Below are 27,983 nucleotides of genomic sequence, written 5' to 3' on the forward strand. Positions count from 1 at the left end.
AGTATATATTATGCTTGCAAATACACATTTAAGTTTTCTTTGGTTGAACAAACTACTTGCAATTATATGTAAACATTATAATCATTACAAACCTTTTAAAACATTGCTTTCAAATCACCCGTTTAAATCTTTAGATAACATTTTTTAATAGCTGTTCACGTATTTTCAAGATGCATACAAATGTTTATATACACGACGATTATGGTACACATTTTACAACTTTAATTCATACCAATGTTAGGTTCTTGAAAATAAAATATATATTAAAAGTATTATAAGGATGACATTATATCATCTCTGACTTGCAGGGGGACCAGGACCTCAAGGACCCGACGGACCTCAAGGACCCGAAGGACCTCAAGGACCTGAAGGAAAGGCTGGTATGTATCAACATTCGTGTAAATCAAATGCATTCTAGTTACAATTAATTGTATTTCCTCACAAGGCACAAATAAATCATTTAAAAATGAATACGTTTTATCAACATTTTGATCAAACTTTTCATTCACTTAAAACAAAAATAATCATTTAAAGAATTGTTTTTAACAACCCCACCAATAAAACTGTAGCTTGTCTGTTGAGTTTGCAAATAACGCATACTGTGAATTCGTCTAATTTTCAAGGGTACACACTTTCGTTATTGATGTCACATTGTGTTTTCGTGGATATTTAATATAGTGGTTTTTTTAACGTTGATAAACAACCCTTACTAATGTGTATTTCTTTGAACGATAAAATTCGTTGTTCACAATTTTCCGCAAAATCAACCATCCCATTCCTATGAATACAAATGAATCAATAGAAGATAGCTATCTGAAATATTGGCAGAAATTAAGAATATGATACCTGTCAAACCACTATAACAAGTAAAAGTTAAAGATCTATTTAAACAGATTGTTTTATAGTATTGTAAGTATACTGTCATATCTTATCATCTTACTTTCAGGAGCAGACGGAGCCGCTGGTATGTATCATCTTCCGTCCATGCCAATTGCAGCCTCTTTGCACTGTGTCGGTTATGCTTGCAAATGAACATTTAACTTTTCTGTGGTTAAAGAATTTACTTGCAATTATATTTCAACATCATTGTTATAATAACTAACCTTTTGAAACATGGCGTACAAATCATCTCTTTAATTCCTTAGATATCATTTTAGGATAATTGTTCAATTTTCAAGCCGCATACAAACATTTGTTAATTGAAGTCATAATATATTTTCGTGGATATTTAAAATAGTGATTTTGACAACGTTTTGTATACAAGCCTGAAACATGTGTATTTCTTTGAACAATAAAATTCGCTGTTCACGTATACCCTCGAAATCAACCATACCATCCCTGCAAGTACAAATGATACAATAAAAGATAGTTATCTGAAATGTTGAAAGAATAGAATAATATATGATACTTGTCGGCCACTTATACAAGAACAAAGATAGTTTTTATATTATTGTACTTTTGCTATCTTATTTTCCTTCACTTTCAGGTTCAAACGGAAACGATGGTATGTATCAACTTTTGTGTGTATGCCAATTGCAACCTGTTTGCACAGTATATATTATGCTTGCAAATACACATTTAAGTTTTCTTTGGTTGAACAAACTACTTGCAATTATATGTAAACATTATAATCATTACAAACCTTTTAAAACATTGCTTTCAAATCACCCGTTTAAATCTTTAGATAACATTTTTTAATAGCTGTTCACGTATTTTCAAGATGCATACAAATGTTTATATACACGACGATTATGGTACACATTTTACAACTTTAATTCATACCAATGTTAGGTTCTTGAAAATAAAATATATATTAAAAGTATTATAAGGATGACATTATATCATCTCTGACTTGCAGGGGGACCAGGACCTCAAGGACCCGACGGACCTCAAGGACCCGAAGGACCTCAAGGACCTGAAGGAAAGGCTGGTATGTATCAACATTCGTGTAAATCAAATGCATTCTAGTTACAATTAATCGTATTTGCCCACAAGGCACAAATAAATCATTTAAAAATGAATACGTTTTATCAACATTTTGATCAAACTTTTCATTCACTTAAAACAAAAATAATCATTTAAAGAATTGTTTTTAACAACCCCACCAATAACACTGTAGCTTGTCTGTTGAGTTTGCAAATAACGCATACTGTGGATTCGTCTAATTTTCAAGGGTACACACTTTCGTTATTGATGTCACATTGTGTTTTCGTGGATATTTAATATAGTGGTTTTATCAACGTTGATAAACAACCCTTACTAATGTGTATTTCTTTGAACGATAAATTCGTTGTTCACAATTTCCCGCAAAATCAACCATCCCATTCCTATGAATACAAATGAATCAATAGAAGATAGCTATCTGAAATATTGGCAGAAATTAAGAATATGATACCTGTCAAACCACTATAACAAGTAAAAGTTAAAGATCTATTTAAACAGATTGTTTTATAGTATTGTAAGTATACTGTCATATCTTATCATCTTACTTTCAGGAGCAGACGGAGCCGCTGGTATGTATCATCTTCCGTCCATGCCAATTGCAGCCTGTTTGCACTGTGTCGGTTATGCTTGCAAATAAACATTTAACTTTTCTGTGGTTAAAGAATTTACTTGCAATTATATTTCAACATCATTGTTATAATAACTAACCTTTTGAAACATGGCGTACACATCATCTCTTTAATTCCTTAGATATCATTTTAGGATAATTGTTCAATTTTCAAGCCGCATACAAACATTTGTTAATTGAAGTCATAATATATTTTCGTGGATATTTAAAATAGTGATTTTGACAACGTTTTGTATACAAGCCTGAAACATGTGTATTTCTTTGAACAATAAAATTCGCTGTTCACGTATACCCGCGAAATCAACCATACCATCCCTGCAAGCACAAATGATACAATAAAAGATAGTTATCTGAAATGTTGAAAGAATAGAATAATATATGATACTTGTCGGCCACTTATACAAGTACAAAGATAGTTTTTATATTATTGTACTTTTGCTATCTTATTTTCCTTCACTTTCAGGTTCAAACGGAAACGATGGTATGTATCAACTTTTGTGTGTATGCCAATTGCAACCTGTTTGCACAGTATATATTATGCTTGCAAATACACATTTAAGTTTTCTTTGGTTGAACAAACTACTTGCAATTATATCTAAACATTATAATCATTACAAACCTTTTAAAACATTGCTTTCAAATCACCCGTTTAAATCTTTAGATAACATTTTTTAATAGCTGTTCACGTATTTTCAAGATGCATACAAATGTTTATATACACGACGATTATGGTACACATTTTACAACTTTAATTCATACAAATGTTAGGTTCTTGAAAATAAAATATATATTAAAAGTATTATAAGGATGACATTATATCATCTCTGACTTGCAGGGGGACCAGGACCTCAAGGACCCGACGGACCTCAAGGACCCGAAGGACCTCAAGGACCTGAAGGAAACGCTGGTATGTATCAACACTCGTGTAAATCAAATGCATTCTAGTTACAATTAATTGTATTTCCTCACAAGGCACAAATAAATCATTTAAAAATTAATACGTTTTATCAACATTTTGATCAAACTTTTCATTCACTTAAAACAAAAATAATCATTTAAAGAATTGTTTTTAACAACCCCACCAATAACACTGTAGCTTGTCTGTTGAGTTTGCAAATAACGCATACTGTGAATTCGTCTAATTTTCAAGGGTACACACTTTCGTTATTGATGTCACATTGTGTTTTCGTGGATATTTAATATAGTGGTTTTATCAACGTTGATAAACAACCCTTACTAATGTGTATTTCTTTGAACGCTAAAATTCGTTGTTCACAATTTTCCGCAAAATCAACCATCCCATTCCTATGAATACAAATGAATCAATAGAAGATAGCTATCTGAAATATTGGCAGAAATTAAGAATATGATACCTGTCAAACCGCTATAACAAGTAAAAGTTAAAGATCTATTTAAACAGATTGTTTTATAGTATTGTAAGTATACTGTCATATCTTATCATCTTACTTTCAGGAGCAGACGGAGCCGCTGGTATGTATCATCTTCCGTCCATGCCAATTGCAGCCTCTTTGCACTGTGTCGGTTATGCTTGCAAATGAACATTTAACTTTTCTGTGGTTAAAGAATTTACTTGCAATTATATTTCAACATCATTGTTATAATAACTAACCTTTTGAAACATGGCGTACAAATCATCTCTTTAATTCCTTAGATATCATTTTAGGATAATTGTTCAATTTTCAAGCCGCATACAAACATTTGTTAATTGAAGTCATAATATATTTTCGTGGATATTTAAAATAGTGATTTTGACAACGTTTTGTATACAAGCCTGAAACATGTGTATTTCTTTGAACAATAAAATTCGCTGTTCACGTATACCCTCGAAATCAACCATACCATCCCTGCAAGTACAAATGATACAATAAAAGATAGTTATCTGAAATGTTGAAAGAATAGAATAATATATGATACTTGTCGGCCACTTATACAAGACCAAAGATAGTTTTTATATTATTGTACTTTTGCTATCTTATTTTCCTTCACTTTCAGGTTCAAACGGAAACGATGGTATGTATCAACTTTTGTGTGTATGCCAATTGCAACCTGTTTGCACAGTATATATTATGCTTGCAAATACACATTTAAGTTTTCTTTGGTTGAACAAACTACTTGCAATTATATGTAAACATTATAATCATTACAAACCTTTTAAAACATTGCTTTCAAATCACCCGTTTAAATCTTTAGATAACATTTTTTAATAGCTGTTCACGTATTTTCAAGATGCATACAAATGTTTATATACACGACGATTATGGTACACATTTTATAACTTTAATTCATACCAATGTTAGGTTCTTGAAAATAAAATATATATTAAAAGTATTATAAGGATGACATTATATCATCTCTGACTTGCAGGGGGACCAGGACCTCAAGGACCCGACGGACCTCAAGGACCCGAAGGACCTCAAGGACCTGAAGGAAAGGCTGGTATGTATCAACATTCGTGTAAATCAAATGCATTCTAGTTACAATTAATCGTATTTGCCCACAAGGCACAAATAAATCATTTAAAAATGAATACGTTTTATCAACATTTTGATCAAACTTTTCATTCACTTAAAACAAAAATAATCATTTAAAGAATTGTTTTTAACAACCCCACCAATAAAACTGTAGCTTGTCTGTTGAGTTTGCAAATAACGCATACTGTGGATTCGTCTAATTTTCAAGGGTACACACTTTCGTTATTGATGTCACATTGTGTTTTCGTGGATATTTAATATAGTGGTTTTATCAACGTTGATAAACAACCCTTACTAATGTGTATTTCTTTGAACGATAAATTCGTTGTTCACAATTTCCCGCAAAATCAACCATCCCATTCCTATGAATACAAATGAATCAATAGAAGATAGCTATCTGAAATATTGGCAGAAATTAAGAATATGATACCTGTCACACCACTATAACAAGTAAAAGTTAAAGATCTATTTAAACAGATTGTTTTATAGTATTGTAAGTATACTGTCATATCTTATCATCTTACTTTCAGGAGCAGACGGAGCCGCTGGTATGTATCATCTTCCGTCCATGCCAATTGCAGCCTGTTTGCACTGTGTCGGTTATGCTTGCAAATAAACATTTAACTTTTCTGTGGTTAAAGAATTTACTTGCAATTATATTTCAACATCATTGTTATAATAACTAACCTTTTGAAACATGGCGTACACATCATCTCTTTAATTCCTTAGACATCATTTTAGGATAATTGTTCAATTTTCAAGCCGCATACAAACATTTGTTAATTGAAGTCATAATATATTTTCGTGGATATTTAAAATAGTGATTTTGACAACGTTTTGTATACAAGCCTGAAACATGTGTATTTCTTTGAACAATAAAATTCGCTGTTCACGTATACCCGCGAAATCAACCATACCATCCCTGCAAGCACAAATGATACAATAAAAGATAGTTATCTGAAATGTTGAAAGAATAGAATAATATATGATACTTGTCGGCCACTTATACAAGTACAAAGATAGTTTTTATATTATTGTACTTTTGCTATCTTATTTTCCTTCACTTTCAGGTTCAAACGGAAACGATGGTATGTATCAACTTTTGTGTGTATGCCAATTGCAACCTGTTTGCACAGTATATATTATGCTTGCAAATACACATTTAAGTTTTCTTTGGTTGAACAAACTACTTGCAATTATATCTAAACATTATAATCATTACAAACCTTTTAAAAAATTGCTTTCAAATCACCCGTTTAAATCTTTAGATAACATTTTTTAAATAGCTGTTCACGTATTTTCAAGATGCATACAAATGTTTATATACACGACGATTATGGTACACATTTTACAACTTTAATTCATACAAATGTTAGGTTCTTGAAAATAAAATATATATTAAAAGTATTATAAGGATGACATTATATCATCTCTGACTTGCAGGGGGACCAGGACCTCAAGGACCCGACGGACCTCAAGGACCCGAAGGACCTCAAGGACCTGAAGGAAACGCTGGTATGTATCAACACTCGTGTAAATCAAATGCATTCTAGTTACAATTAATTGTATTTCCTCACAAGGCACAAATAAATCATTTAAAAATTAATACGTTTTATCAACATTTTGATCAAACTTTTCATTCACTTAAAACAAAAATAATCATTTAAAGAATTGTTTTTAACAACCCCACCAATAACACTGTAGCTTGTCTGTTGAGTTTGCAAATAACGCATACTGTGAATTCGTCTAATTTTCAAGGGTACACACTTTCGTTATTGATGTCACATTGTGTTTTCGTGGATATTTAATATAGTGGTTTTATCAACGTTGATAAACAACCCTTACTAATGTGTATTTCTTTGAACGCTAAAATTCGTTGTTCACAATTTTCCGCAAAATCAACCATCCCATTCCTATGAATACAAATGAATCAATAGAAGATAGCTATCTGAAATATTGGCAGAAATTAAGAATATGATACCTGTCAAACCGCTATAACAAGTAAAAGTTAAAGATCTATTTAAACAGATTGTTTTATAGTATTGTAAGTATACTGTCATATCTTATCATCTTACTTTCAGGAGCAGACGGAGCCGCTGGTATGTATCATCTTCCGTCCATGCCAATTGCAGCCTGTTTGCACTGTGTCGGTTATGCTTGCAAATAAACATTTAACTTTTCTGTGGTTAAAGAATTTACTTGCAATTATATTTCAACATCATTGTTATAATAACTAACCTTTTGAAACATGGCGTACAAATCATCTCTTTAATTCCTTAGATATCATTTTAGGATAATTGTTCAATTTTCAAGCCGCATACAAACATTTGTTAATTGAAGTCATAATATATTTTCGTGGATATTTAGAATAGTAATTTTGACAACGTTTTGTATACAAGCCTGAAACATGTGTATTTCTTTGAACAATAAAATTCGCGGTTCACGTATACCCTCGAAATCAACCATACCATCCCTGCAAGTACAAATGATACAATAAAAGATAGTTATCTGAAATGTTGAAAGAATAGAATAATATATGATACTTGTCGGCCACTTATACAAGTACAAAGATAGTTTTTATATTATTGTACTTTTGCTATCTTATTTTCCTTCACTTTCAGGTTCAAACGGAAACGATGGTATGTATCAACTTTTGTGTGTATGCCAATTGCAACCTGTTTGCACAGTATATATTATGCTTGCACATACACATTTAAGTTTTCTTTGGTTAAACAAACTACTTGCAATTATATGTAAACATTATAATCATTTAATAGCTGTTCACGTATTTTCAAGATGCATACAAATGTTTATATACACGACGATTATGGTACACATTTTACAACTTTAATTCATACCAATGTTAGGTTCTTGAAAATAAAATATATATTAAAAGTATTATAAGGATGACATTATATCATCTCTGACTTGCAGGGGGACCAGGACCTCAAGGACCCGACGGACCTCAAGGACCCGAAGGACCTCAAGGACCTGAAGGAAAGGCTGGTATGTATCAACATTCGTGTAAATCAAATGCATTCTAGTTACAATTAATTGTATTTCCTCACAAGGCACAAATAAATCATTTAAAAATGAATAAGTTTTATCAACATTTTGATCAAACTTTTCATTCACTTAAAACAAAAATAATCATTTAAAGAATTGTTTTTAACAACCCCACCAATAACACTGTAGCTTGTCTGTTGAGTTTTCAAATAACGCATACTGTGAATTCGTCTAATTTTCAAGGGTACACACTTTCGTTATTGATGTCACATTGTGTTTTCGTGGATATTTAATATAGTGGTTTTATCAACGTTGATAAACAACCCTTACTAATGTGTATTTCTTTGAACGATAAAATTCGTTGTTCACAATTTTCCGCAAAATCAACCATCCCATTCCTATGAATACAAATGAATCAATAGAAGATAGCTATCTGAAATATTGGCATAAATTAAGAATATGATACCTGTCAAACCACTATAACAAGTAAAAGTTAAAGATCTATTTAAACAGATTGTTTTATAGTATTGTAAGTATACTGTCATATCTTATCATCTTACTTTCAGGAGCAGACGGAGCCGCTGGTATGTATCATCTTCCGTCCATGCCAATTGCAGCCTGTTTGCACTGTGTCGGTTATGCTTGCAAATAAACATTTAACTTTTCTGTGGTTAAAGAATTTACTTGCAATTATATTTCAACATCATTGTTATAATAACTAACCTTTTGAAACATGGCGTACAAATCATCTCTTTAATTCCTTAAATATCATTTAAGGATAATTGTTCAATTTTCAAGCCGCATACAAACATTTGTTAATTGAAGTCATAATATATTTTCGTGGATATTTAAAATAATGATTTTGACAACGTTTTGTATACAAGCCTGAAACATGTGTATTTCTTTGAACAATACAATTCGCGGTTCACGTATACCCTCGAAATCAACCATACCATCCCTGCAAGTATAAATGATACAATAAAAGATAGTTATCTGAAATGTTGAAAGAATAGAATGATATGATACTTGTCGGCCACTTATACAAGTACAAAGATAGTTTTTATATTATTGTACTTTTGCTATCTTATTTTCCTTCACTTTCAGGTTCAAACGGAAACGATGGTATGTATCAACTTTTGTGTGTATGCCAATTGCAACCTGTTTGCACAGTATCTATTATGCTTGCAAATACACATTTAAGTTTTCTTTTGTTGAACAAAATACTTGCAATTATATGTAAACATTATAATCATTACAAACCTTTTAAAACATTGCTTTTGAAATCACCCGTTTAAATCTTTAGATAACATTTTTTAATAGCTGTTTACGTATTTTCAAGACGCATACAAATGTTTATATACACGACGATTATGGTACACATTTTATAACTTTAATTCATACCAATGTTAGGTTCTTGAAAATAAAATATATATTAAAAGTATTATAAGGATGACATTATATCATCTCTGACTTGCAGGGGAACCAGGACCTCAAGGACCCGACGGACCTCAAGGACCCGAAGGACCTCAAGGACCTGAAGGAAAGGCTGGTATGTATCAACATTCGTGTAAATCAAATGCATTCTAGTCACAATTAATCGTATTTGCTCACAAGGCACAAATAAATCATTTAAACATGAATACGTTTTATCAACATTTTGATCAAACTTTTCATTCACTTAAAACAAAAATAATCATTTAAAGAATTGTTTTTAACAACCCCACCAATACCACTGTAGCTTATCTGTTGAGTTTGCAAATAACGCATACTGTGAATTCGTCTAATTTTCAAGGGTACACACTTTCGTTATTGATGTCACATTGTGTTTTCGTGGATATTTAATATAGTGGTTTTATCAACGTTGATAAACAACCCTTACTAATGTGTATTTCTTTGAACGATAAAATTCGTTGTTCACAATTTCCCGCAAAATCAACCATCCCATTCCTATGAATACAAATGAATTAATAGAAGATAGCTATCTGAAATATTGGCAGAAATTAAGAATATGATACCTGTCAAACCACTATAACAAGTAAAAGTTAAAGATCTATTTAAACAGATTGTTTTATAGTATTGTAAGTATACTGTCATATCTTATCATCTTACTTTCAGGAGCAGACGGAGCCGCTGGTATGTATCATCTTCCGTCCATGCCAATTGCAGCCTGTTTGCACTGTGTCGGTTATGCTTGCAAATAAACATTTAACTTTTCTGTGGTTAAAGAATTTACTTGCAATTATATTTCAACATCATTGTTATAATAACTAACCTTTTGAAACATGGCGTACAAATCATCTCTTTAATTCCTTAAATATCATTTAAGGATAATTGTTCAATTTTCAAGCCGCATACAAACATTTGTTAATTGAAGTCATAATATATTTTCGTGGATATTTAAAATAATGATTTTGACAACGTTTTGTATACAAGCCTGAAACATGTGTATTTCTTTGAACAATACAATTCGCGGTTCACGTATACCCTCGAAATCAACCATACCATCCCTGCAAGTATAAATGATACAATAAAAGATAGTTATCTGAAATGTTGAAAGAATAGAATGATATGATACTTGTCGGCCACTTATACAAGTACAAAGATAGTTTTTATATTATTGTACTTTTGCTATCTTATTTTCCTTCACTTTCAGGTTCAAACGGAAACGATGGTATGTATCAACTTTTGTGTGTATGCCAATTGCAACCTGTTTGCACAGTATCTATTATGCTTGCAAATACACATTTAAGTTTTCTTTTGTTGAACAAAATACTTGCAATTATATGTAAACATTATAATCATTACAAACCTTTTAAAACATTGCTTTCAAATCACCCGTTTAAATCTTTAGATAACATTTTTTAATAGCTGTTTACGTATTTTCAAGACGCATACAAATGTTTATATACACGACGATTATGGTACACATTTTATAACTTTAATTCATACCAATTTTAGGTTCTTGAAAATAAAATATATATTAAAAGTATTATAAGGATGACATTATATCATCTCTGACTTGCAGGGGAACCAGGACCTCAAGGACCCGACGGACCTCAAGGACCCGAAGGACCTCAAGGACCTGAAGGAAAGGCTGGTATGTATCAACATTCGTGTAAATCAAATGCATTCTAGTCACAATTAATCGTATTTGCTCACAAGGCACAAATAAATCATTTAAACATGAATACGTTTTATCAACATTTTGATCAAACTTTTCATTCACTTAAAACAAAAATAATCATTTAAAGAATTGTTTTTAACAACCCCACCAATAACACTGTAGCTTATCTGTTGAGTTTGCAAATAACGCATACTGTGAATTCGTCTAATTTTCAAGGGTACACACTTTCGTTATTGATGTCACATTGTGTTTTCGTGGATATTTAATATAGTGGTTTTATCAACGTTGATAAACAACCCTTACTAATGTGTATTTTTTTGAACGATAAAATTCGTTGTTCACAATTTCCCGCAAAATCAACCATCCCATTCCTATGAATACAAATGAATTAATAGAAGATAGCTATCTGAAATATTGGCAGAAATTAAGAATATGATACCTGTCAAACCACTATAACAAGTAAAAGTTAAAGATCTATTTAAACAGATTGTTTTATAGTATTGTAAGTATACTGTCATATCTTATCATCTTACTTTCAGGAGCAGACGGAGCCGCTGGTATGTATCATCTTCCGTCCATGCCAATTGCAGCCTGTTTGCACTGTGTCGGTTATGCTTGCAAATAAACATTTAACTTTTCTGTGGTTAAAGAATTTACTTGCAATTATATTTCAACATCATTGTTATAATAACTAACCTTTTGAAACATGGCGTACAAATCATCTCTTTAATTCCTTAAATATCATTTAAGGATAATTGTTCAATTTTCAAGCCGCATACAAACATTTGTTAATTGAAGTCATAATATATTTTCGTGGATATTTAAAATAGTGATTTTGACAACGTTTTGTATACAAGCCTGAAACATGTGTATTTCTTTGAACAATAAAATTCGCGGTTCACGTATACCCTCGAAATCAACCATACCATCCCTGCAAGTACAAATGATACAATAAAAGATAGTTATCTGAAATGTTGAAAGAATAGAATAATATATGATACTTGTCTGCCACTTATACAAATACAAAGATAGTTTTTATATTATTGTACTTTTGCTATCTTAGTTTCCTTCACTTTCAGGTTCAAACGGAAACGATGGTATGTATCAACTTTTGTGTGTATGCCAATTGCAACCTGTTTGCACAGTATATATTATGCTTGCAAATACACATTTAAGTTTTCTTTGGTTGAACAAACTACTTGCAATTATATGTAAACATTATAATCATTACAAACCTTTTAAAACATTGCTTTTAAATCACCCGTTTAAATCTTTAGATAACATTTTTTAATAGCTGTTCACGTATTTTCAAGATGCATACAAATGTTTATATACACGACGATTATGGTACACATTTTACAACTTTAATTCATACCAATGTTAGGTTCTTGAAAATAAAATATATATTAAAAGTATTATAAGGATGACATTATATCATCTCTGACTTGCAGGGGGACCAGGACCTCAAGGACCCGACGGACCTCAAGGACCTGAAGGAAAGGCTGGTATGTATCAACATTCGTGTAAATCAAATGCATTCTAGTTACAATTAATCGTATTTGCTCACAAGGCACAAATAAATCATTTAAAAATGAATACGTTTTATCAACATTTTGATCAAACTTTTCATTCACTTAAAACAAAAATAATCATTTAAAGAATTGTTTTTAACAACCCCACCAATAAAACTGTAGCTTGTCTGTTGAGTTTGCAAATAACGCATACTGTGAATTCGTCTAATTTTCAAGGGTACACACTTTCGTTATTGATGTCACATTGTGTTTTCGTGGATATTTAATATAGTGGTTTTATCAACGTTGATAAACAACCCTTACTAATGTGTATTTCTTTGAACGATAAAATTCGTTGTTCACAATTTCCCGCAAAATCAACCATCCCATTCCTATGAATACAAATGAATCAATAGAAGATAGCTATCTGAAATGTTGGCAGAAATTAAGAATATGATACCTGTCAAACCACTATAACAAGTAAAAGTTAAAGATCTATTTAAACAGATTGTTTTATAGTATTGTAAGTATACTGTCATATCTTATCATCTTACTTTCAGGAGCAGACGGAGCCGCTGGTATGTATCATATTCCGTCCATGCCAATTGCAGCCTGTTTGCACTGTGTCGGTTATGCTTGCAAATAAACATTTAACTTTTCTGTGGTTAAAGAATTTACTTGCAATTATATTTCAACATCATTGTTATAATAACTAACCTTTTGAAACATGGCGTACAAATCATCTCTTTAATTCCTTAGATATCATTTTAGGATAATTGTTCAATTTTCAAGCCGCATACAAACATTTGTTAATTGAAGTCATAATATATTTTCGTGGATATTTAAAATAGTGATTTTGACAACGTTTTGTATACAAGCCTGAAACATGTGTATTTCTTTGAACAATAAAATTCGCGGTTCACGTATACCCTCGAAATCAACCATACCATCCCTGCAAGTACAAATGATACAATAAAAGATAGTTATCTGAAATGTTGAAAAAATAGAATAAGATGATACTTGTCGGCCACTTATACAAGTACAAAGATAGTTTTTATATTATTGTACTTTTGCTATCTTATTTTCCTTCACTTTCAGGTTCAAACGGAAACGATGGTATGTATCAACTTTTGTGTGTATGCCAATTGAAACCTGTTTGCACAGTATCTATTATGCTTGCAAATACACATTTAAGTTTTCTTTGGTTGAACAAACTACTTGCAATTAAATGTAAACATTATAATCATTACAAACCTTTTAAAACATTGCTTTTAAATCACCCGTATAAATCTTTAGATAACATTTTTTAATAGCTGTTCACGTATTTTCAAGATGCATACAAATGTTTATATACACGACGATTATGGTACACATTTTACAACTTTAATTCATACCAATGTTAGGTTCTTGAAAATAAAATATATATTAAAAGTATTATAAGGATGACATTATATCATCTCTGACTTGCAGGGGGACCAGGACCTCAAGGACCCGACGGACCTCAAGGACCCGAAGGACCTCAAGGACCTGAAGGAAAGGCTGGTATGTATCAACATTCGTGTAAATCAAATGCATTCTAGTCACAATTAATCGTATTTGCTCACAAGGCACAAATAAATCATTTAAACATGAATACGTTTTATCAACATTTTGATCAAACTTTTCATTCACTTAAAACAAAAATAATCATTTAAAGAATTGTTTTTAACAACCCCACCAATAACACTGTAGCTTATCTGTTGAGTTTGCAAATAACGCATACTGTGAATTCGTCTAATTTTCAAGGGTACACACTTTCGTTATTGATGTCACATTGTGTTTTCGTGGATATTTAATATAGTGGTTTTATCAACGTTGATAAACAACCCTTACTAATGTGTATTTTTTTGAACGATAAAATTCGTTGTTCACAATTTCCCGCAAAATCAACCATCCCATTCCTATGAATACAAATGAATTAATAGAAGATAGCTATCTGAAATATTGGCAGAAATTAAGAATATGATACCTGTCAAACCACTATAACAAGTAAAAGTTAAAGATCTATTTAAACAGATTGTTTTATAGTATTGTAAGTATACTGTCATATCTTATCATCTTACTTTCAGGAGCAGACGGAGCCGCTGGTATGTATCATCTTCCGTCCATGCCAATTGCAGCCTGTTTGCACTGTGTCGGTTATGCTTGCAAATAAACATTTAACTTTTCTGTGGTTAAAGAATTTACTTGCAATTATATTTCAACATCATTGTTATAATAACTAACCTTTTGAAACATGGCGTACAAATCATCTCTTTAATTCCTTAAATATCATTTAAGGATAATTGTTCAATTTTCAAGCCGCATACAAACATTTGTTAATTGAAGTCATAATATATTTTCGTGGATATTTAAAATAGTGATTTTGACAACGTTTTGTATACAAGCCTGAAACATGTGTATTTCTTTGAACAATAAAATTCGCGGTTCACGTATACCCTCGAAATCAACCATACCATCCCTGCAAGTACAAATGATACAATAAAAGATAGTTATCTGAAATGTTGAAAGAATAGAATAATATATGATACTTGTCTGCCACTTATACAAATACAAAGATAGTTTTTATATTATTGTACTTTTGCTATCTTAGTTTCCTTCACTTTCAGGTTCAAACGGAAACGATGGTATGTATCAACTTTTGTGTGTATGCCAATTGCAACCTGTTTGCACAGTATATATTATGCTTGCAAATACACATTTAAGTTTTCTTTGGTTGAACAAACTACTTGCAATTATATGTAAACATTATAATCATTACAAACCTTTTAAAACATTGCTTTTAAATCACCCGTTTAAATCTTTAGATAACATTTTTTAATAGCTGTTCACGTATTTTCAAGATGCATACAAATGTTTATATACACGACGATTATGGTACACATTTTACAACTTTAATTCATACCAATGTTAGGTTCTTGAAAATAAAATATATATTAAAAGTATTATAAGGATGACATTATATCATCTCTGACTTGCAGGGGGACCAGGACCTCAAGGACCCGACGGACCTCAAGGACCCGAAGGACCTCAAGGACCTGAAGGAAAGGCTGGTATGTATCAACATTCGTGTAAATCAAATGCATTCTAGTTACAATTAATCGTATTTGCTCACAAGGCACAAATAAATCATTTAAAAATGAAAACGTTTTATCAACATTTTGATCAAACTTTTCATTCACTGAAAACAAAAATAATCATTTAAAGAATTGTTTTTAACAACCCCACCGATAAAACTGTAGCTTGTCTGTTGAGTTTGCAAATAACGCATACTGTGAATTCGTCTAATTTTCAAGGGTACACACTTTCGTTATTGATGTCACATTGTGTTTTCGTGGATATTTAATATAGTGGTTTTATCAACGTTGATAAACAACCCTTACTAATGTGTATTTCTTCGAACGATAAAATTCGTTGTTCACAATATCCCGCAAAATCAACCATCCCATTCCTATGAATACAAATGAATCAATAGAAGATAGCTATCTGAAATATTGGCAGAAATTAAGAATATGATACCTGTCAAACCACTATAACAAGTAAAAGTTAAAGATCTATTTAAACAGATTGTTTTATAGTATTGTAAGTATACTGTCATATCTTATCATCTTACTTTCAGGAGCAGACGGAGCCGCTGGTATGTATCATCTTCCGTCCATGCCAATTGCAGCCTGTTTGCACTGTGACGGTTATGCTTGCAAATAAACATTTAACTTTTCTGTGGTTAAAGAATTTACTTGCAATTATATTTCAACATCATTGTTATAATAACTAACCTTTTGAAACATGGCGTACAAATCATCTCTTTAATTCCTTAGATATCATTTTAGGATAATTGTTCAATTTTCAAGCCGCATACAAACATTTGTTAATTGAAGTCATAATATATTTTCGTGGATATTTAAAATAGTGATTTTGACAACGTTTTGTATAAAAGCCTGAAACATGTGTATTTCTTTGAACAATAAAATTCGCGGTTCACGTATACCCTCGAAATCAACCATACCATCCCTGCAAGTACAAATGATACAATAAAAGATAGTTATCTGAAATGTTGAAAGAATAGAATGATATGATACTTGTCGGCCACTTATACAAGTACAAAGATAGTTTTTATATTATTGTACTTTTGCTATCTTATTTTCCTTCACTTTCAGGTTCAAACGGAAACGATGGTATGTATCAACTTTTGTGTGTATGCCAATTGCAACCTGTTTGCACAGTATCTATTATGCTTGCAAATACACATTTAAGTTTTCTTTGGTTGAACAAACTACTTGCAATTATATGTAAACATTATAATCATTACAAACCTTTTAAAACATTGCTTTTAAATCACCCGTTTAAATCTTTAGATAACATTTTTTAATAGCTGTTCACGTATTTTCAAGATGCATACAAATGTTTATATACACGACGATTATGGTACACATTTTACAACTTTAATTAATACCAATGTTAGGTTCTTGAAAATAAAATATATATTAAAAGTATTATAAGGATGACATTATATCATCTCTGACTTGCAGGGGGACCAGGACCTCAAGGACCCGACGGACCTCAAGGACCCGAAGGACCTCAAGGACCTGAAGGAAAGGCTGGTATGTATCAACATTCGTGTAAATCAAATGCATTCTAGTTACAATTAATCGTGTTTGCTCACAAGGCACAAATAAATCATTTAAAAATAAATACGTTTTATCAACATTTTGATCAAACTTTTCATTCACTTAAAACAAAAATAATCATTTAAAGAATTGTTTTTAACAACCCCACCAATAAAACTGTAGCTTGTCTGTTGAGTTTGCAAATAACGCATACTGTGAATTCGTCTATTTTTCAAGGGTACACACTTTCGTTATTGATGTCACATTGTGTTTTCGTGGATATTTAATATAGTGGTTTTATCAACGTTGATAAACAACCCTTACTAATGTGTATTTCTTTGAACGATAAAATTCGTTGTTCACAATTTCCCGCAAAATCAACCATCCCATTCCTATGAATACAAATGAATCAATAGAAGATAGCTATCTGAAATATTGGCAGAAATTAAGAATATGATACCTGTCAAACCACTATAACAAGTAAAAGTTAAAGATCTATTTAAACAGATTGTTTTATAGTACTGTAAGTATACTGTCATATCTTATCATCTTACTTTCAGGAGCAGACGGAGCCGCTGGTATGTATCATCTTCCGTCCATGCCAATTGCAGCCTGTTTGCACTGTGTCGGTTATGCTTGCAAATAAACATTTAACTTTTCTGTGGTTAAAGAATTTACTTGCAATTATATTTCAACATCATTGTTATAATAACTAACCTTTTGAAACATGGCGTACAAATCATCTCTTTAATTCCTTAGATATCACTTTAGGATAATTGTTTAATTTTCAAGCCGCATACAAACATTTGTTAATTGAAGTCATAATATATTTTCGTGGATATTTAAAATAGTGATTTTGACAACGTTTTGTATACAAGCCTGAAACATGTGTATTTCTTTGAACAATAAAATTCGCGGTTCACGTATACCCTCGAAATCAACCATACCATCCCTGCAAGTACAAATGATACAATAAAAGATAGTTATCTGAAATGTTGAAAGAATAGAATAATATGATACTTGTCGGCCACTTATACAAGTACAAAGATAGTTTTTATATTATTGTACTTTTGCTATCTTATTTTCCTTCACTTTCAGGTTCAAACGGAAACGATGGTATGTATCAACTTTTGTGTGTATGCCAATTGCAACCTGTTTGCACAGTATCTATTATGCTTGCAAATACACATTTAAGTTTTCTTTTGTTGAACAAACTACTTGCAATTATATGTAAACATTATAATCATTACAAACCTTTTAAAACATTGCTTTTAAATCACCCGTTTAAATCTTAAGATAACATTTTTTAATAGCTGTTCACGTATTTTCAAGATGCATACAAATGTTTATATACACGACGATTATGGTACACATTTTACAACTTTAATTCATACCAATGTTAGGTTCTTGAAAATAAAATATATATTAAAAGTATTATAAGGATGACATTATATCATCTCTGACTTGCAGGGGGACCAGGACCTCAAGGACCCGACGGACCTCAAGGACCCGAAGGACCTCAAGGACCTGAAGGAAAGGCTGGTATGTATCAACATTCGTGTAAATCAAATGCATTCTAGTTACAATTAATCGTGTTTGCTCACAAGGCACAAATAAATCATTTAAAAATAAATACGTTTTATCAACATTTTGATCAAACTTTTCATTCACTTAAAACAAAAATAATCATTTAAAGAATTGTTTTTAACAACCCCACCAATAAAACTGTAGCTTGTCTGTTGAGTTTGCAAATAACGCATACTGTGAATTCGTCTATTTTTCAAGGGTACACACTTTCGTTATTGATGTCACATTGTGTTTTCGTGGATATTTAATATAGTGGTTTTATCAACGTTGATAAACAACCCTTACTAATGTGTATTTCTTTGAACGATAAAATTCGTTGTTCACAATTTCCCGCAAAATCAACCATCCCATTCCTATGAATACAAATGAATCAATAGAAGATAGCTATCTGAAATATTGGCAGAAATTAAGAATATGATACCTGTCAAACCACTATAACAAGTAAAAGTTAAAGATCTATTTAAACAGATTGTTTTATAGTACTGTAAGTATACTGTCATATCTTATCATCTTACTTTCAGGAGCAGACGGAGCCGCTGGTATGTATCATCTTCCGTCCATGCCAATTGCAGCCTGTTTGCACTGTGTCGGTTATGCTTGCAAATAAACATTTAACTTTTCTGTGGTTAAAGAATTTACTTGCAATTATATTTCAACATCATTGTTATAATAACTAACCTTTTGAAACATGGCGTACAAATCATCTCTTTAATTCCTTAGATATCACTTTAGGATAATTGTTTAATTTTCAAGCCGCATACAAACATTTGTTAATTGAAGTCATAATATATTTTCGTGGATATTTAAAATAGTGATTTTGACAACGTTTTGTATACAAGCCTGAAACATGTGTATTTCTTTGAACAATAAAATTCGCGGTTCACGTATACCCTCGAAATCAACCATACCATCCCTGCAAGTACAAATGATACAATAAAAGATAGTTATCTGAAATGTTGAAAGAATAGAATAATATGATACTTGTCGGCCACTTATACAAGTACAAAGATAGTTTTTATATTATTGTACTTTTGCTATCTTATTTTCCTTCACTTTCAGGTTCAAACGGAAACGATGGTATGTATCAACTTTTGTGTGTATGCCAATTGCAACCTGTTTGCACAGTATATATTATGCTTGCAAATACACATTTAAGTTTTCTTTGGTTGAACAAACTACTTGCAATTATATCTAAACATTATAATCATTACAAACCTTTTAAAAAATTGCTTTCAAATCACCCGTTTAAATCTTTAGATAACATTTTTTAAATAGCTGTTCACGTATTTTCAAGATGCATACAAATGTTTATATACACGACGATTATGGTACACATTTTACAACTTTAATTCATACCAATGTTAGGTTCTTGAAAATAAAATATATATTAAAAGTATTATAAGGATGACATTATATCATCTCTGACTTGCAGGGGGACCAGGACCTCAAGGACCCGACGGACCTCAAGGACCCGAAGGACCTCAAGGACCTGAAGGAAAGGCTGGTATGTATCAACATTCGTGTAAATCAAATGCATTCTAGTTACAATTAATCGTATTTGCTCACAAGGCACAAATAAATCATTTAAAAATGAATACGTTTTATCAACATTTTGATCAAACTTTTCATTCACTTAAAACAAAAATAATCATTTAAAGAATTGTTTTTAACAACCCCACTAATAAAACTGTAGCTTGTCTGTTGAGTTTGCAAATAACGCATACTGTGAATTCGTCTAATTTTCAAGGGTACACACTTTCGTTATTGATGTCACATTGTGTTTTCGTGGATATTTAATATAGTGGTTTTATCAACGTTGATAAACAACCCTTACTAATGTGTATTTCTTTGAACGATTAAATTCGTTGTTCACAATTTCCCGCAAAATCAACCATCCCATTCCTATGAATACAAATGAATCAATAGAAGATAGCTATCTGAAATATTGGCAAAAATTAAGAATATGATACCTGTCAAACCACTATAACAAGTAAAAGTTAAAGATCTATTTAAACAGATTGTTTTATAGTATTTTAAGTATACTGTCATATCTTATCATCTTACTTTCAGGAGCAGACGGAGCCGCTGGTATGTATCATCTTCCGTCCATGCCAATTGCAGCCTGTTTGCACTGTGTCGGTTATGCTTGCAAATAAACATTTAACTTTTCTGTGGTTAAAGAATTTACTTGCAATTATATTTCAACATCATTGTTATAATAACTAACCTTTTGAAACATGGCGTACAAATCATCTCTTTAATTCCTTAGATATCATTTTAGGATAATTGTTCAATTTTCAAGCCGCATACAAACATTTGTTAATTGAAGTCATAATATATTTTCGTGGATATTTAAAATAGTGATTTTGACAACGTTTTGTATACAAGCCTGAAACATGTGTATTTCTTTGAACAATAAAATTCGCGGTTCACGTATACCCTCGAAATCAACCATACCATCCCTGCAAGTACAAATGATACAATAAAAGATAGTTATCTGAAATGTTGAAAGAATAGAATAATATGATACTTGTCGGCCACTTATACAAGTACAAAGATAGTTTTTGTCGAGCCTGCAACTTTTGTTGCAGAAAGCTCGACATAGGGATAGTGATCCGGCGGCGGCGGCTACGGCGGCGGCGGCGGCGGCGGTGTTAGCTAACTTTTTAAAAGCTTTATATTTTAGAAGGTGGAAGACCTGGATGCTTCATACTTTGTATATAGATGCCTCATGTTACGAAGTTTCCGTCAGTCACATGTCCAATGTCCTTGACCTCATTTTCATGGTTCAGTGACCACTTGAAAAAAAAGTTCAAATTTTTTGTAATGTTGAATTCTCTCTTATTATAAGTATTAGGATAACTATATTTGATATGTGCGTACCTTGCAAGGTCCTCATGTCTGTCAGACAGTTTTCACTTGACCTCGACCTCATTTCATGGATCAGTGAACAAGGTTAAGTTTTGGTGGTCAAGTCCATATATCAGATACTATAAGCAATAGGGCTAGTATATTCAGTGTATGGAAGGACTGTAAGGTGTACATCTTTAACTGGCAGGTGTCATCTGACCTTGACCTCATTTTCATGGTTCAGTGGTTATAGTTAAATTTTTGCGTTTTGGTCTGTTTTTCTCATACTATATGCAATAGGTCTACTATATTTGTTGTATGGAACGATTGTAAGGTGTACATGTCTATCAGGCAGATGTCATGTGACCTTGACCTCATTTTCATGGTTCAGTGGTCAAAGTTAAATTTTTGTGTTTTGGTCTGTTTTTCTCATACTATATGCAATAGGTCTACTATATTTGTTGTATTGAAAGATTGTAAGGTGTACATGTCTAACGGGCAGATGTCATGTGACCTTGACCTCATTTTCATGGTTCAGTGGTTAAAGTTAAGTTTTTGAGTTTTGGTCTTTTTATCTAATACTATATGCCATAGGTCAACTGTATTTGGTGTATGGAAATATTTTATGATCTTTATGTTAGTCGCACAGGTTTTATTTGACCGTGACCTCATTTTCACGGTTCATTGCACAGTGTTAAGGTTTTGTGTTTTGGTCTATTTTTTTTAAACTATAAGTAATCAGTCAACTATATATGTTGTATAGAAGCATTGTTAGCTGTACATGTCTGCCTTGCATGGTTCATCTGACCTTGACCTCATTTTCAATGTTCATTGGTCTATGTTTAGTTACCTTGGTTAATGTTAAGTTTATGTGACAATTGTTATAAAGCTTAGCTTTATACTTAGGACTATCAACATAATATCAATGATTAGTATAGAAGGCGAGACATTTCAGCGTGTGCACTCTTGTTATATTATTGTACTTTTGCTATCTTATTTTCCTTCACTTTCAGGTTCAAACGGAAACGATGGTATGTATCAACTTTTGTGTGTATGCCAATTGCAACCTGTTTGCACAGTATCTATTATGCTTGCAAATACACATTTAAGTTTTCTTTGGTTGAACAAACTACTTGCAATTATATGTAAACATTATAATCATTACAAACCTTTTAAAACATTGCTTTTAAATCACCCGTTTAAATCTTTAGATAACATTTTTTAATAGCTGTTCACGTATTTTCAAGATGCATACAAATGTTTATATACACGACGATTATGGTACACATTTTACAACTTTAATTCATACCAATGTTAGGTTCTTGAAAATAAAATATATATTAAAAGTATTATAAGGATGACATTATATCATCTCTGACTTGCAGGGGGACCAGGACCTCAAGGACCCGACGGACCTAAAGGACCCGAAGGACCTCAAGGACCTGAAGGAAAGGCTGGTATGTATCAACATTCGTGTAAATCAAATGCATTCTAGTTACAATTAATCGTATTTGCTCACAAGGCATAAATAAATCATTTAAAAATGAATACGTTTTATCAACATTTTGATCAAACTTTTCATTCACTTAAAACAAAAATAATCATTTAAAGAATTGTTTTTAACAACCCCACCAATAACACTGTAGCTTGTCTGTTGAGTTTTCAAATAACGCATACTGTGAATTCGTCTAATTTTCAAGGGTACACACTTTCGTTATTGATGTCACATTGTGTTTTCGTGGATATTTAATATAGTGGTTTTATCAACGTTGATAAACAACCCTTACTAATGTGTATTTCTTTGAACGATAAAATTCGTTGTTCACAATATCCCGCAAAATCAACCATCCCATTCCTATGAATACAAATGAATCAATAGAAGATAGCTATCTGAAATATTGGCAGAAATTAAGAATATGATACCTGTCAAACCACTATAACAAGTAAAAGTTAAATATCTATTTAAACAGATTGTTTTATAGTATTGTAAGTATACTGTCATATCTTATCATCTTACTTTCAGGAGCAGACGGAGCCGCTGGTATGTATCATCTTCCGTCCATGCCAATTGCAGCCTGTTTGCACTGTGTCGGTTATGCTTGCAAATAAACATTTAACTTTTCTGTGGTTAAAGAATTTACTTGCAATTATATTTCAACATCATTGTTATAATAACTAACCTTTTGAAACATGGCGTACAAATCATCTCTTTAATTCCTTAGATATCATTTTAGGATAATTGTTCAATTTTCAAACATTTGTTAATTGAAGTCATAATATATTTTCGTGGATATTTAAAATAGTGATTTTGACAACGTTTTGTATACAAGCCTGAAACATGTGTATTTCTTTGAACAATAAAATTCGCGGTTCACGTATACCCTCGAAATCAACCATACCATCCTTGCAAGTACAAATGATACAATAGAAGATAGTTATCTGAAATGTTGAAAGAATAGAATAATATGATACTTGTCGGCCACTTATACAAGTACAAAGATAGTTTTTATATTTTGTACTTTTGCTATCTTATTTTCCTTCACTTTCAGGTTCAAACGGAGCCGATGGTATGTATCAACTTTTGTGTGTATGCAAATTGCAACCTGTTTGCACAGTATCTATTATGCTTGCAAATACACATTTAAGTTTTCTTTGATTGAACAAACTACTTGCAATTATATGTATCATTATAATCATTACAAACCTTTTAAAACATTGCTTTCAAATCACCCGTTTAAATCTTTAGATAACATTTTTTAATAGCTGTTCACGTATTTTCAAGACGCATACAAATGTTTATATACACGACGATTATGGTACACATTTTACAACTTTAATTCATACCAATGTTAGGTTCTTGAAAATAAAATTTCTATTAAAAGTATTATAAGGATGACATTATATCATCTCTGACTTGCAGGAGGACGAGGACCTCAAGGACCTGAAGGAAAGGCTGGTATGTATCAACATTCGTGTAAATCAAATGCATTCTACATTGTTCTAGTTACAATTAATCGTGTTTGCTCACAAGGCACAAATAACTCATTTAAAAATGAATACGTTTTATCAACATTTTGATCAAACTTTTAATTCACTTAAAACAAATATAATCATTTAAAGAATTGTTTTTATCAACCCCACCAATAAAACTGTAGCTTGTCTGTTGAGTTTGGTCGATGCCACTGCTAGTGGACATTTCGTTCACGAGGGTATCACCAGGCCAGTAGTCAGCACTTCGGTGTTGACATGAATATCAATTATGAGGTCATTTTTATAAATTTTCTGTTTACAAAACTTTGAATTTTTCGAAAAGCTAAGGATTTTCTTAACCCAGGAATAGATAACCTTTGCCGTATTTGGCACAACTTTTTTGAATTTTGGATCCTCATTTGCTCTTCAACTTTGTACTTGTTTGGGTTTATAACTAATTTGATATGAGCGTCACTGATGAGTCTTATGTAGACGAAACGCGCGTCTGGCGTACTAATTTATAATCCTGGTACCTTTGATAACTTGTTACACAACTGGGTCGATGCCACTGCTGGTGGACGTTTCTTCCACGAGGGTATCACCAGCCCAGTAGTCAGCTCTTCGGTGTTGACATGAATATCAACTATGGGGTAATTTTTATAAATTTTCTGTTTACTAAACTTTGAATTTTTCGAAAAACTAAGGATTTTCTTATCCCAGGAATAGATAACCTTTGCCGTATTTGGCACAACTTTTTGGAATTTTGAATCCTCATTGCTCTTCAAATTTGTACTTGTGTTGGTTTATAACTATTTTGATATGAGCGTCACTGATGAGTCTTATGTAGACGAAACGCGCGTCTGGTGTACTAAATTATAATCCTGGTACCTTTGATAACTTTTTTTACACCACTGGGTCGATGCCACTGCTGGTGGACGTTTCTTCAACGAGGGTATCACCAGCCCAGTAGTCAGATTTTCTTATCCCAGGAATAGATAACATTAGCGTATTTGGCATAACTTTTGGAAATTTTGGATCCTCAATGCTCTTCAACTTTGTACTTGTTTGGTTGGGATTATAACTATAGTGATATGCGCGTCACTGTTGAGTCTTATGTAGACGAAACGCGCGTCTGGCGTTCTAAATTATAATCCTGGTACCTTTGATAACTTTTTACACCAATGAGTCGATGCCACTGCTAGTGGACGTTTCGTTCACGAGGGTATCACCAGGCCAGTAGTCAGCACTTCGTTGTTGACATGAATATCAATTATGAGGTCATTTTTATAAATTTTCTGTTTACTAAACTTTGAATTTTTCGAAAAACTAAGGATTTTCTTAACTCAGGAATAGATTACCTTAGCCGTATTTGGCACAACTTTTTTGAATTTTGGATCCTCAATGCTCTTCAACTTTGTACTTGTTTGGGTTTATAACTATTTTGATATGAGCGTCACTGATGAGTCTTTTGTAGACGAAACGCGCGTCTGGCGTACTAAATTATAATCCTGGTACCTTTGATAACTTGTTACACAACTGGGTCGATGCCACTGCTGGTGGACGTTTCTTCCACGAGGGTATCACCAGCCCAGTAGTCAGCACTTCGGTGTTGACATGAATATCAATTATGTGGTCATTTTTTTAAATTTTCTGGTTACAAAACTTGGAAATGAGGAAGACTTGAAATTTGTTTTGTTATGTCTATGTTATAAGCCTTTATAAAATGAATAATCGTTGAATATCATAATCAATGCTTCTGTATACCCATGAAGACCACCAGAAGTAGAAACACATAAATAATGATTCAACAATGGAAAATAAATTTTCTGAAATGTTAAGAGACATGAGGTTGTTCAAACAGACTGTTTTGATAATACTGTACTTTTGATATTTGATCTTTGTTTAATTTTCAGGACCACAAGGAACTCAAGGACCTCAAGGAGTTGAAGGTATTATATATTCTATATATTCTTTAGTATGAATCGTTGCAAAAGAGGGGTGAAAGATACCAGAGGAACATTCAAACTCATAAATCGAAAATAAATTGACAACGCCATGGTTAAAAATTAAAAAGACAAACAGACAAATAATAGTTCACAAGAAACAACATGGAAAACTAAAGACTGAGCAACACGAACCCCAACAAAACTGGGGGTGATCTCAGGTGCTTCGGAAGGGTAAGCAGATCCTGTTCCACATGTGGCATACGTGCAAAACATTTGACACATTGCTTACAACTCATCTTTTTAATTCTTGAAATAATATTTTAGGACAGCTGTTCAAATCAAGCCATATATAGATGCTCTCCACTATATATTGAAGAAAAAACGGACACGGTACACTTAAACTAATACAAATGCTTGGTTCTATCAATGGAATATGTTGTAAAAGCATTAGCATGATAATTTTTTTCTCACTTTCAGGACCCCCAGGACCAAAAGGATCAGATGGTATGTATTGATTTTGTATTGGTATACGAATTGCATAATGTTGGTAATTAATTTGATAAAATCTCAAAAACTCAAATTACACCAATACTTTCGAAATCTTTAGAAATAGAGACACTAAAAAAATTGATTAAGTTTATCATGTATTATGGGAACGATAAAAAATGTTATCAGTTAGATGAACAATTAAAAAAAAAATTATAATATATTTTTAAAAATTAAAAGATTCAAGAAATTTCCAAGTGTGCAAAATGCGTTTTAATGCCATGTATTTCAGCAAAGGTAAATTGTATGGTAGCTTAAAAATGAAAGTGAACATTGAACTATTTTTTATCGTGTGTCAGTTGCACAACTTATGTTGTTGATGATCTGTTATCAATACTATTTGTTTAAATGTATACGCATCTGAGATGTAAATTATATTGATAATGATAAGGTGTACTTTTGAAATAAGAGTGTTCATCTCAAAATCAGTTAAACTGATGCTACAATAAATTATGTAAAAGAAATTTATCTAAATGCAACAAAATATATATAATGCATTATTTCAAGAAAAATGTCCCCATGGGAATAGCCATATCTACATCATACAGTGTAGCAGTATTAAAAGAGTGTGCTTATTTCAAAAGTATAACAAGCATACATTTATTTCAATTTAAAAGTGATGTAACACTCAAATATATCGTTCATTGAACTGTCATTGTCGTTAGCATCCAGTCGTTATAGCTAAATTTGGTTTGCTGATGTCAATGAGCTTATTGGTAAGATATATAGTGTC

The 27,983-nt window shown here is 31.8% G+C and overlaps 1 protein-coding gene across 1 annotated transcript in view; it reads left to right on the forward strand.

Moving 5' to 3' along the window:
* Window positions 1–27,983, forward strand: part of LOC139484154 (collagen alpha-1(I) chain-like) — an 83,775-nt gene that overhangs the window by 43,956 nt on the left and 11,836 nt on the right. The window contains exons 52-99 of the mRNA XM_071267886.1: window positions 309–380; window positions 947–964; window positions 1,487–1,504; window positions 1,859–1,930; window positions 2,496–2,513; window positions 3,036–3,053; window positions 3,408–3,479; window positions 4,046–4,063; window positions 4,586–4,603; window positions 4,958–5,029; window positions 5,595–5,612; window positions 6,135–6,152; window positions 6,508–6,579; window positions 7,146–7,163; window positions 7,686–7,703; window positions 7,999–8,070; window positions 8,637–8,654; window positions 9,175–9,192; window positions 9,548–9,619; window positions 10,186–10,203; window positions 10,724–10,741; window positions 11,096–11,167; window positions 11,734–11,751; window positions 12,274–12,291; window positions 12,646–12,699; window positions 13,266–13,283; window positions 13,804–13,821; window positions 14,176–14,247; window positions 14,814–14,831; window positions 15,354–15,371; window positions 15,726–15,797; window positions 16,364–16,381; window positions 16,902–16,919; window positions 17,274–17,345; window positions 17,912–17,929; window positions 18,450–18,467; window positions 18,822–18,893; window positions 19,460–19,477; window positions 19,998–20,015; window positions 20,371–20,442; window positions 21,009–21,026; window positions 22,802–22,819; window positions 23,174–23,245; window positions 23,812–23,829; window positions 24,338–24,355; window positions 24,709–24,744; window positions 26,672–26,707; window positions 27,182–27,208. Of these exons, the coding sequence (XP_071123987.1) occupies window positions 309–380; window positions 947–964; window positions 1,487–1,504; window positions 1,859–1,930; window positions 2,496–2,513; window positions 3,036–3,053; window positions 3,408–3,479; window positions 4,046–4,063; window positions 4,586–4,603; window positions 4,958–5,029; window positions 5,595–5,612; window positions 6,135–6,152; window positions 6,508–6,579; window positions 7,146–7,163; window positions 7,686–7,703; window positions 7,999–8,070; window positions 8,637–8,654; window positions 9,175–9,192; window positions 9,548–9,619; window positions 10,186–10,203; window positions 10,724–10,741; window positions 11,096–11,167; window positions 11,734–11,751; window positions 12,274–12,291; window positions 12,646–12,699; window positions 13,266–13,283; window positions 13,804–13,821; window positions 14,176–14,247; window positions 14,814–14,831; window positions 15,354–15,371; window positions 15,726–15,797; window positions 16,364–16,381; window positions 16,902–16,919; window positions 17,274–17,345; window positions 17,912–17,929; window positions 18,450–18,467; window positions 18,822–18,893; window positions 19,460–19,477; window positions 19,998–20,015; window positions 20,371–20,442; window positions 21,009–21,026; window positions 22,802–22,819; window positions 23,174–23,245; window positions 23,812–23,829; window positions 24,338–24,355; window positions 24,709–24,744; window positions 26,672–26,707; window positions 27,182–27,208 (1,701 nt within the window). The remainder of the gene's footprint in view (window positions 1–308; window positions 381–946; window positions 965–1,486; window positions 1,505–1,858; window positions 1,931–2,495; window positions 2,514–3,035; window positions 3,054–3,407; window positions 3,480–4,045; window positions 4,064–4,585; window positions 4,604–4,957; window positions 5,030–5,594; window positions 5,613–6,134; window positions 6,153–6,507; window positions 6,580–7,145; window positions 7,164–7,685; window positions 7,704–7,998; window positions 8,071–8,636; window positions 8,655–9,174; window positions 9,193–9,547; window positions 9,620–10,185; window positions 10,204–10,723; window positions 10,742–11,095; window positions 11,168–11,733; window positions 11,752–12,273; window positions 12,292–12,645; window positions 12,700–13,265; window positions 13,284–13,803; window positions 13,822–14,175; window positions 14,248–14,813; window positions 14,832–15,353; window positions 15,372–15,725; window positions 15,798–16,363; window positions 16,382–16,901; window positions 16,920–17,273; window positions 17,346–17,911; window positions 17,930–18,449; window positions 18,468–18,821; window positions 18,894–19,459; window positions 19,478–19,997; window positions 20,016–20,370; window positions 20,443–21,008; window positions 21,027–22,801; window positions 22,820–23,173; window positions 23,246–23,811; window positions 23,830–24,337; window positions 24,356–24,708; window positions 24,745–26,671; window positions 26,708–27,181; window positions 27,209–27,983) is intronic.

This window comes from Mytilus edulis, chromosome 8, assembly GCF_963676685.1.
Source record: "Mytilus edulis chromosome 8, xbMytEdul2.2, whole genome shotgun sequence".
NCBI classification, from domain to species: Eukaryota; Metazoa; Mollusca; class Bivalvia; order Mytilida; family Mytilidae; genus Mytilus; species Mytilus edulis.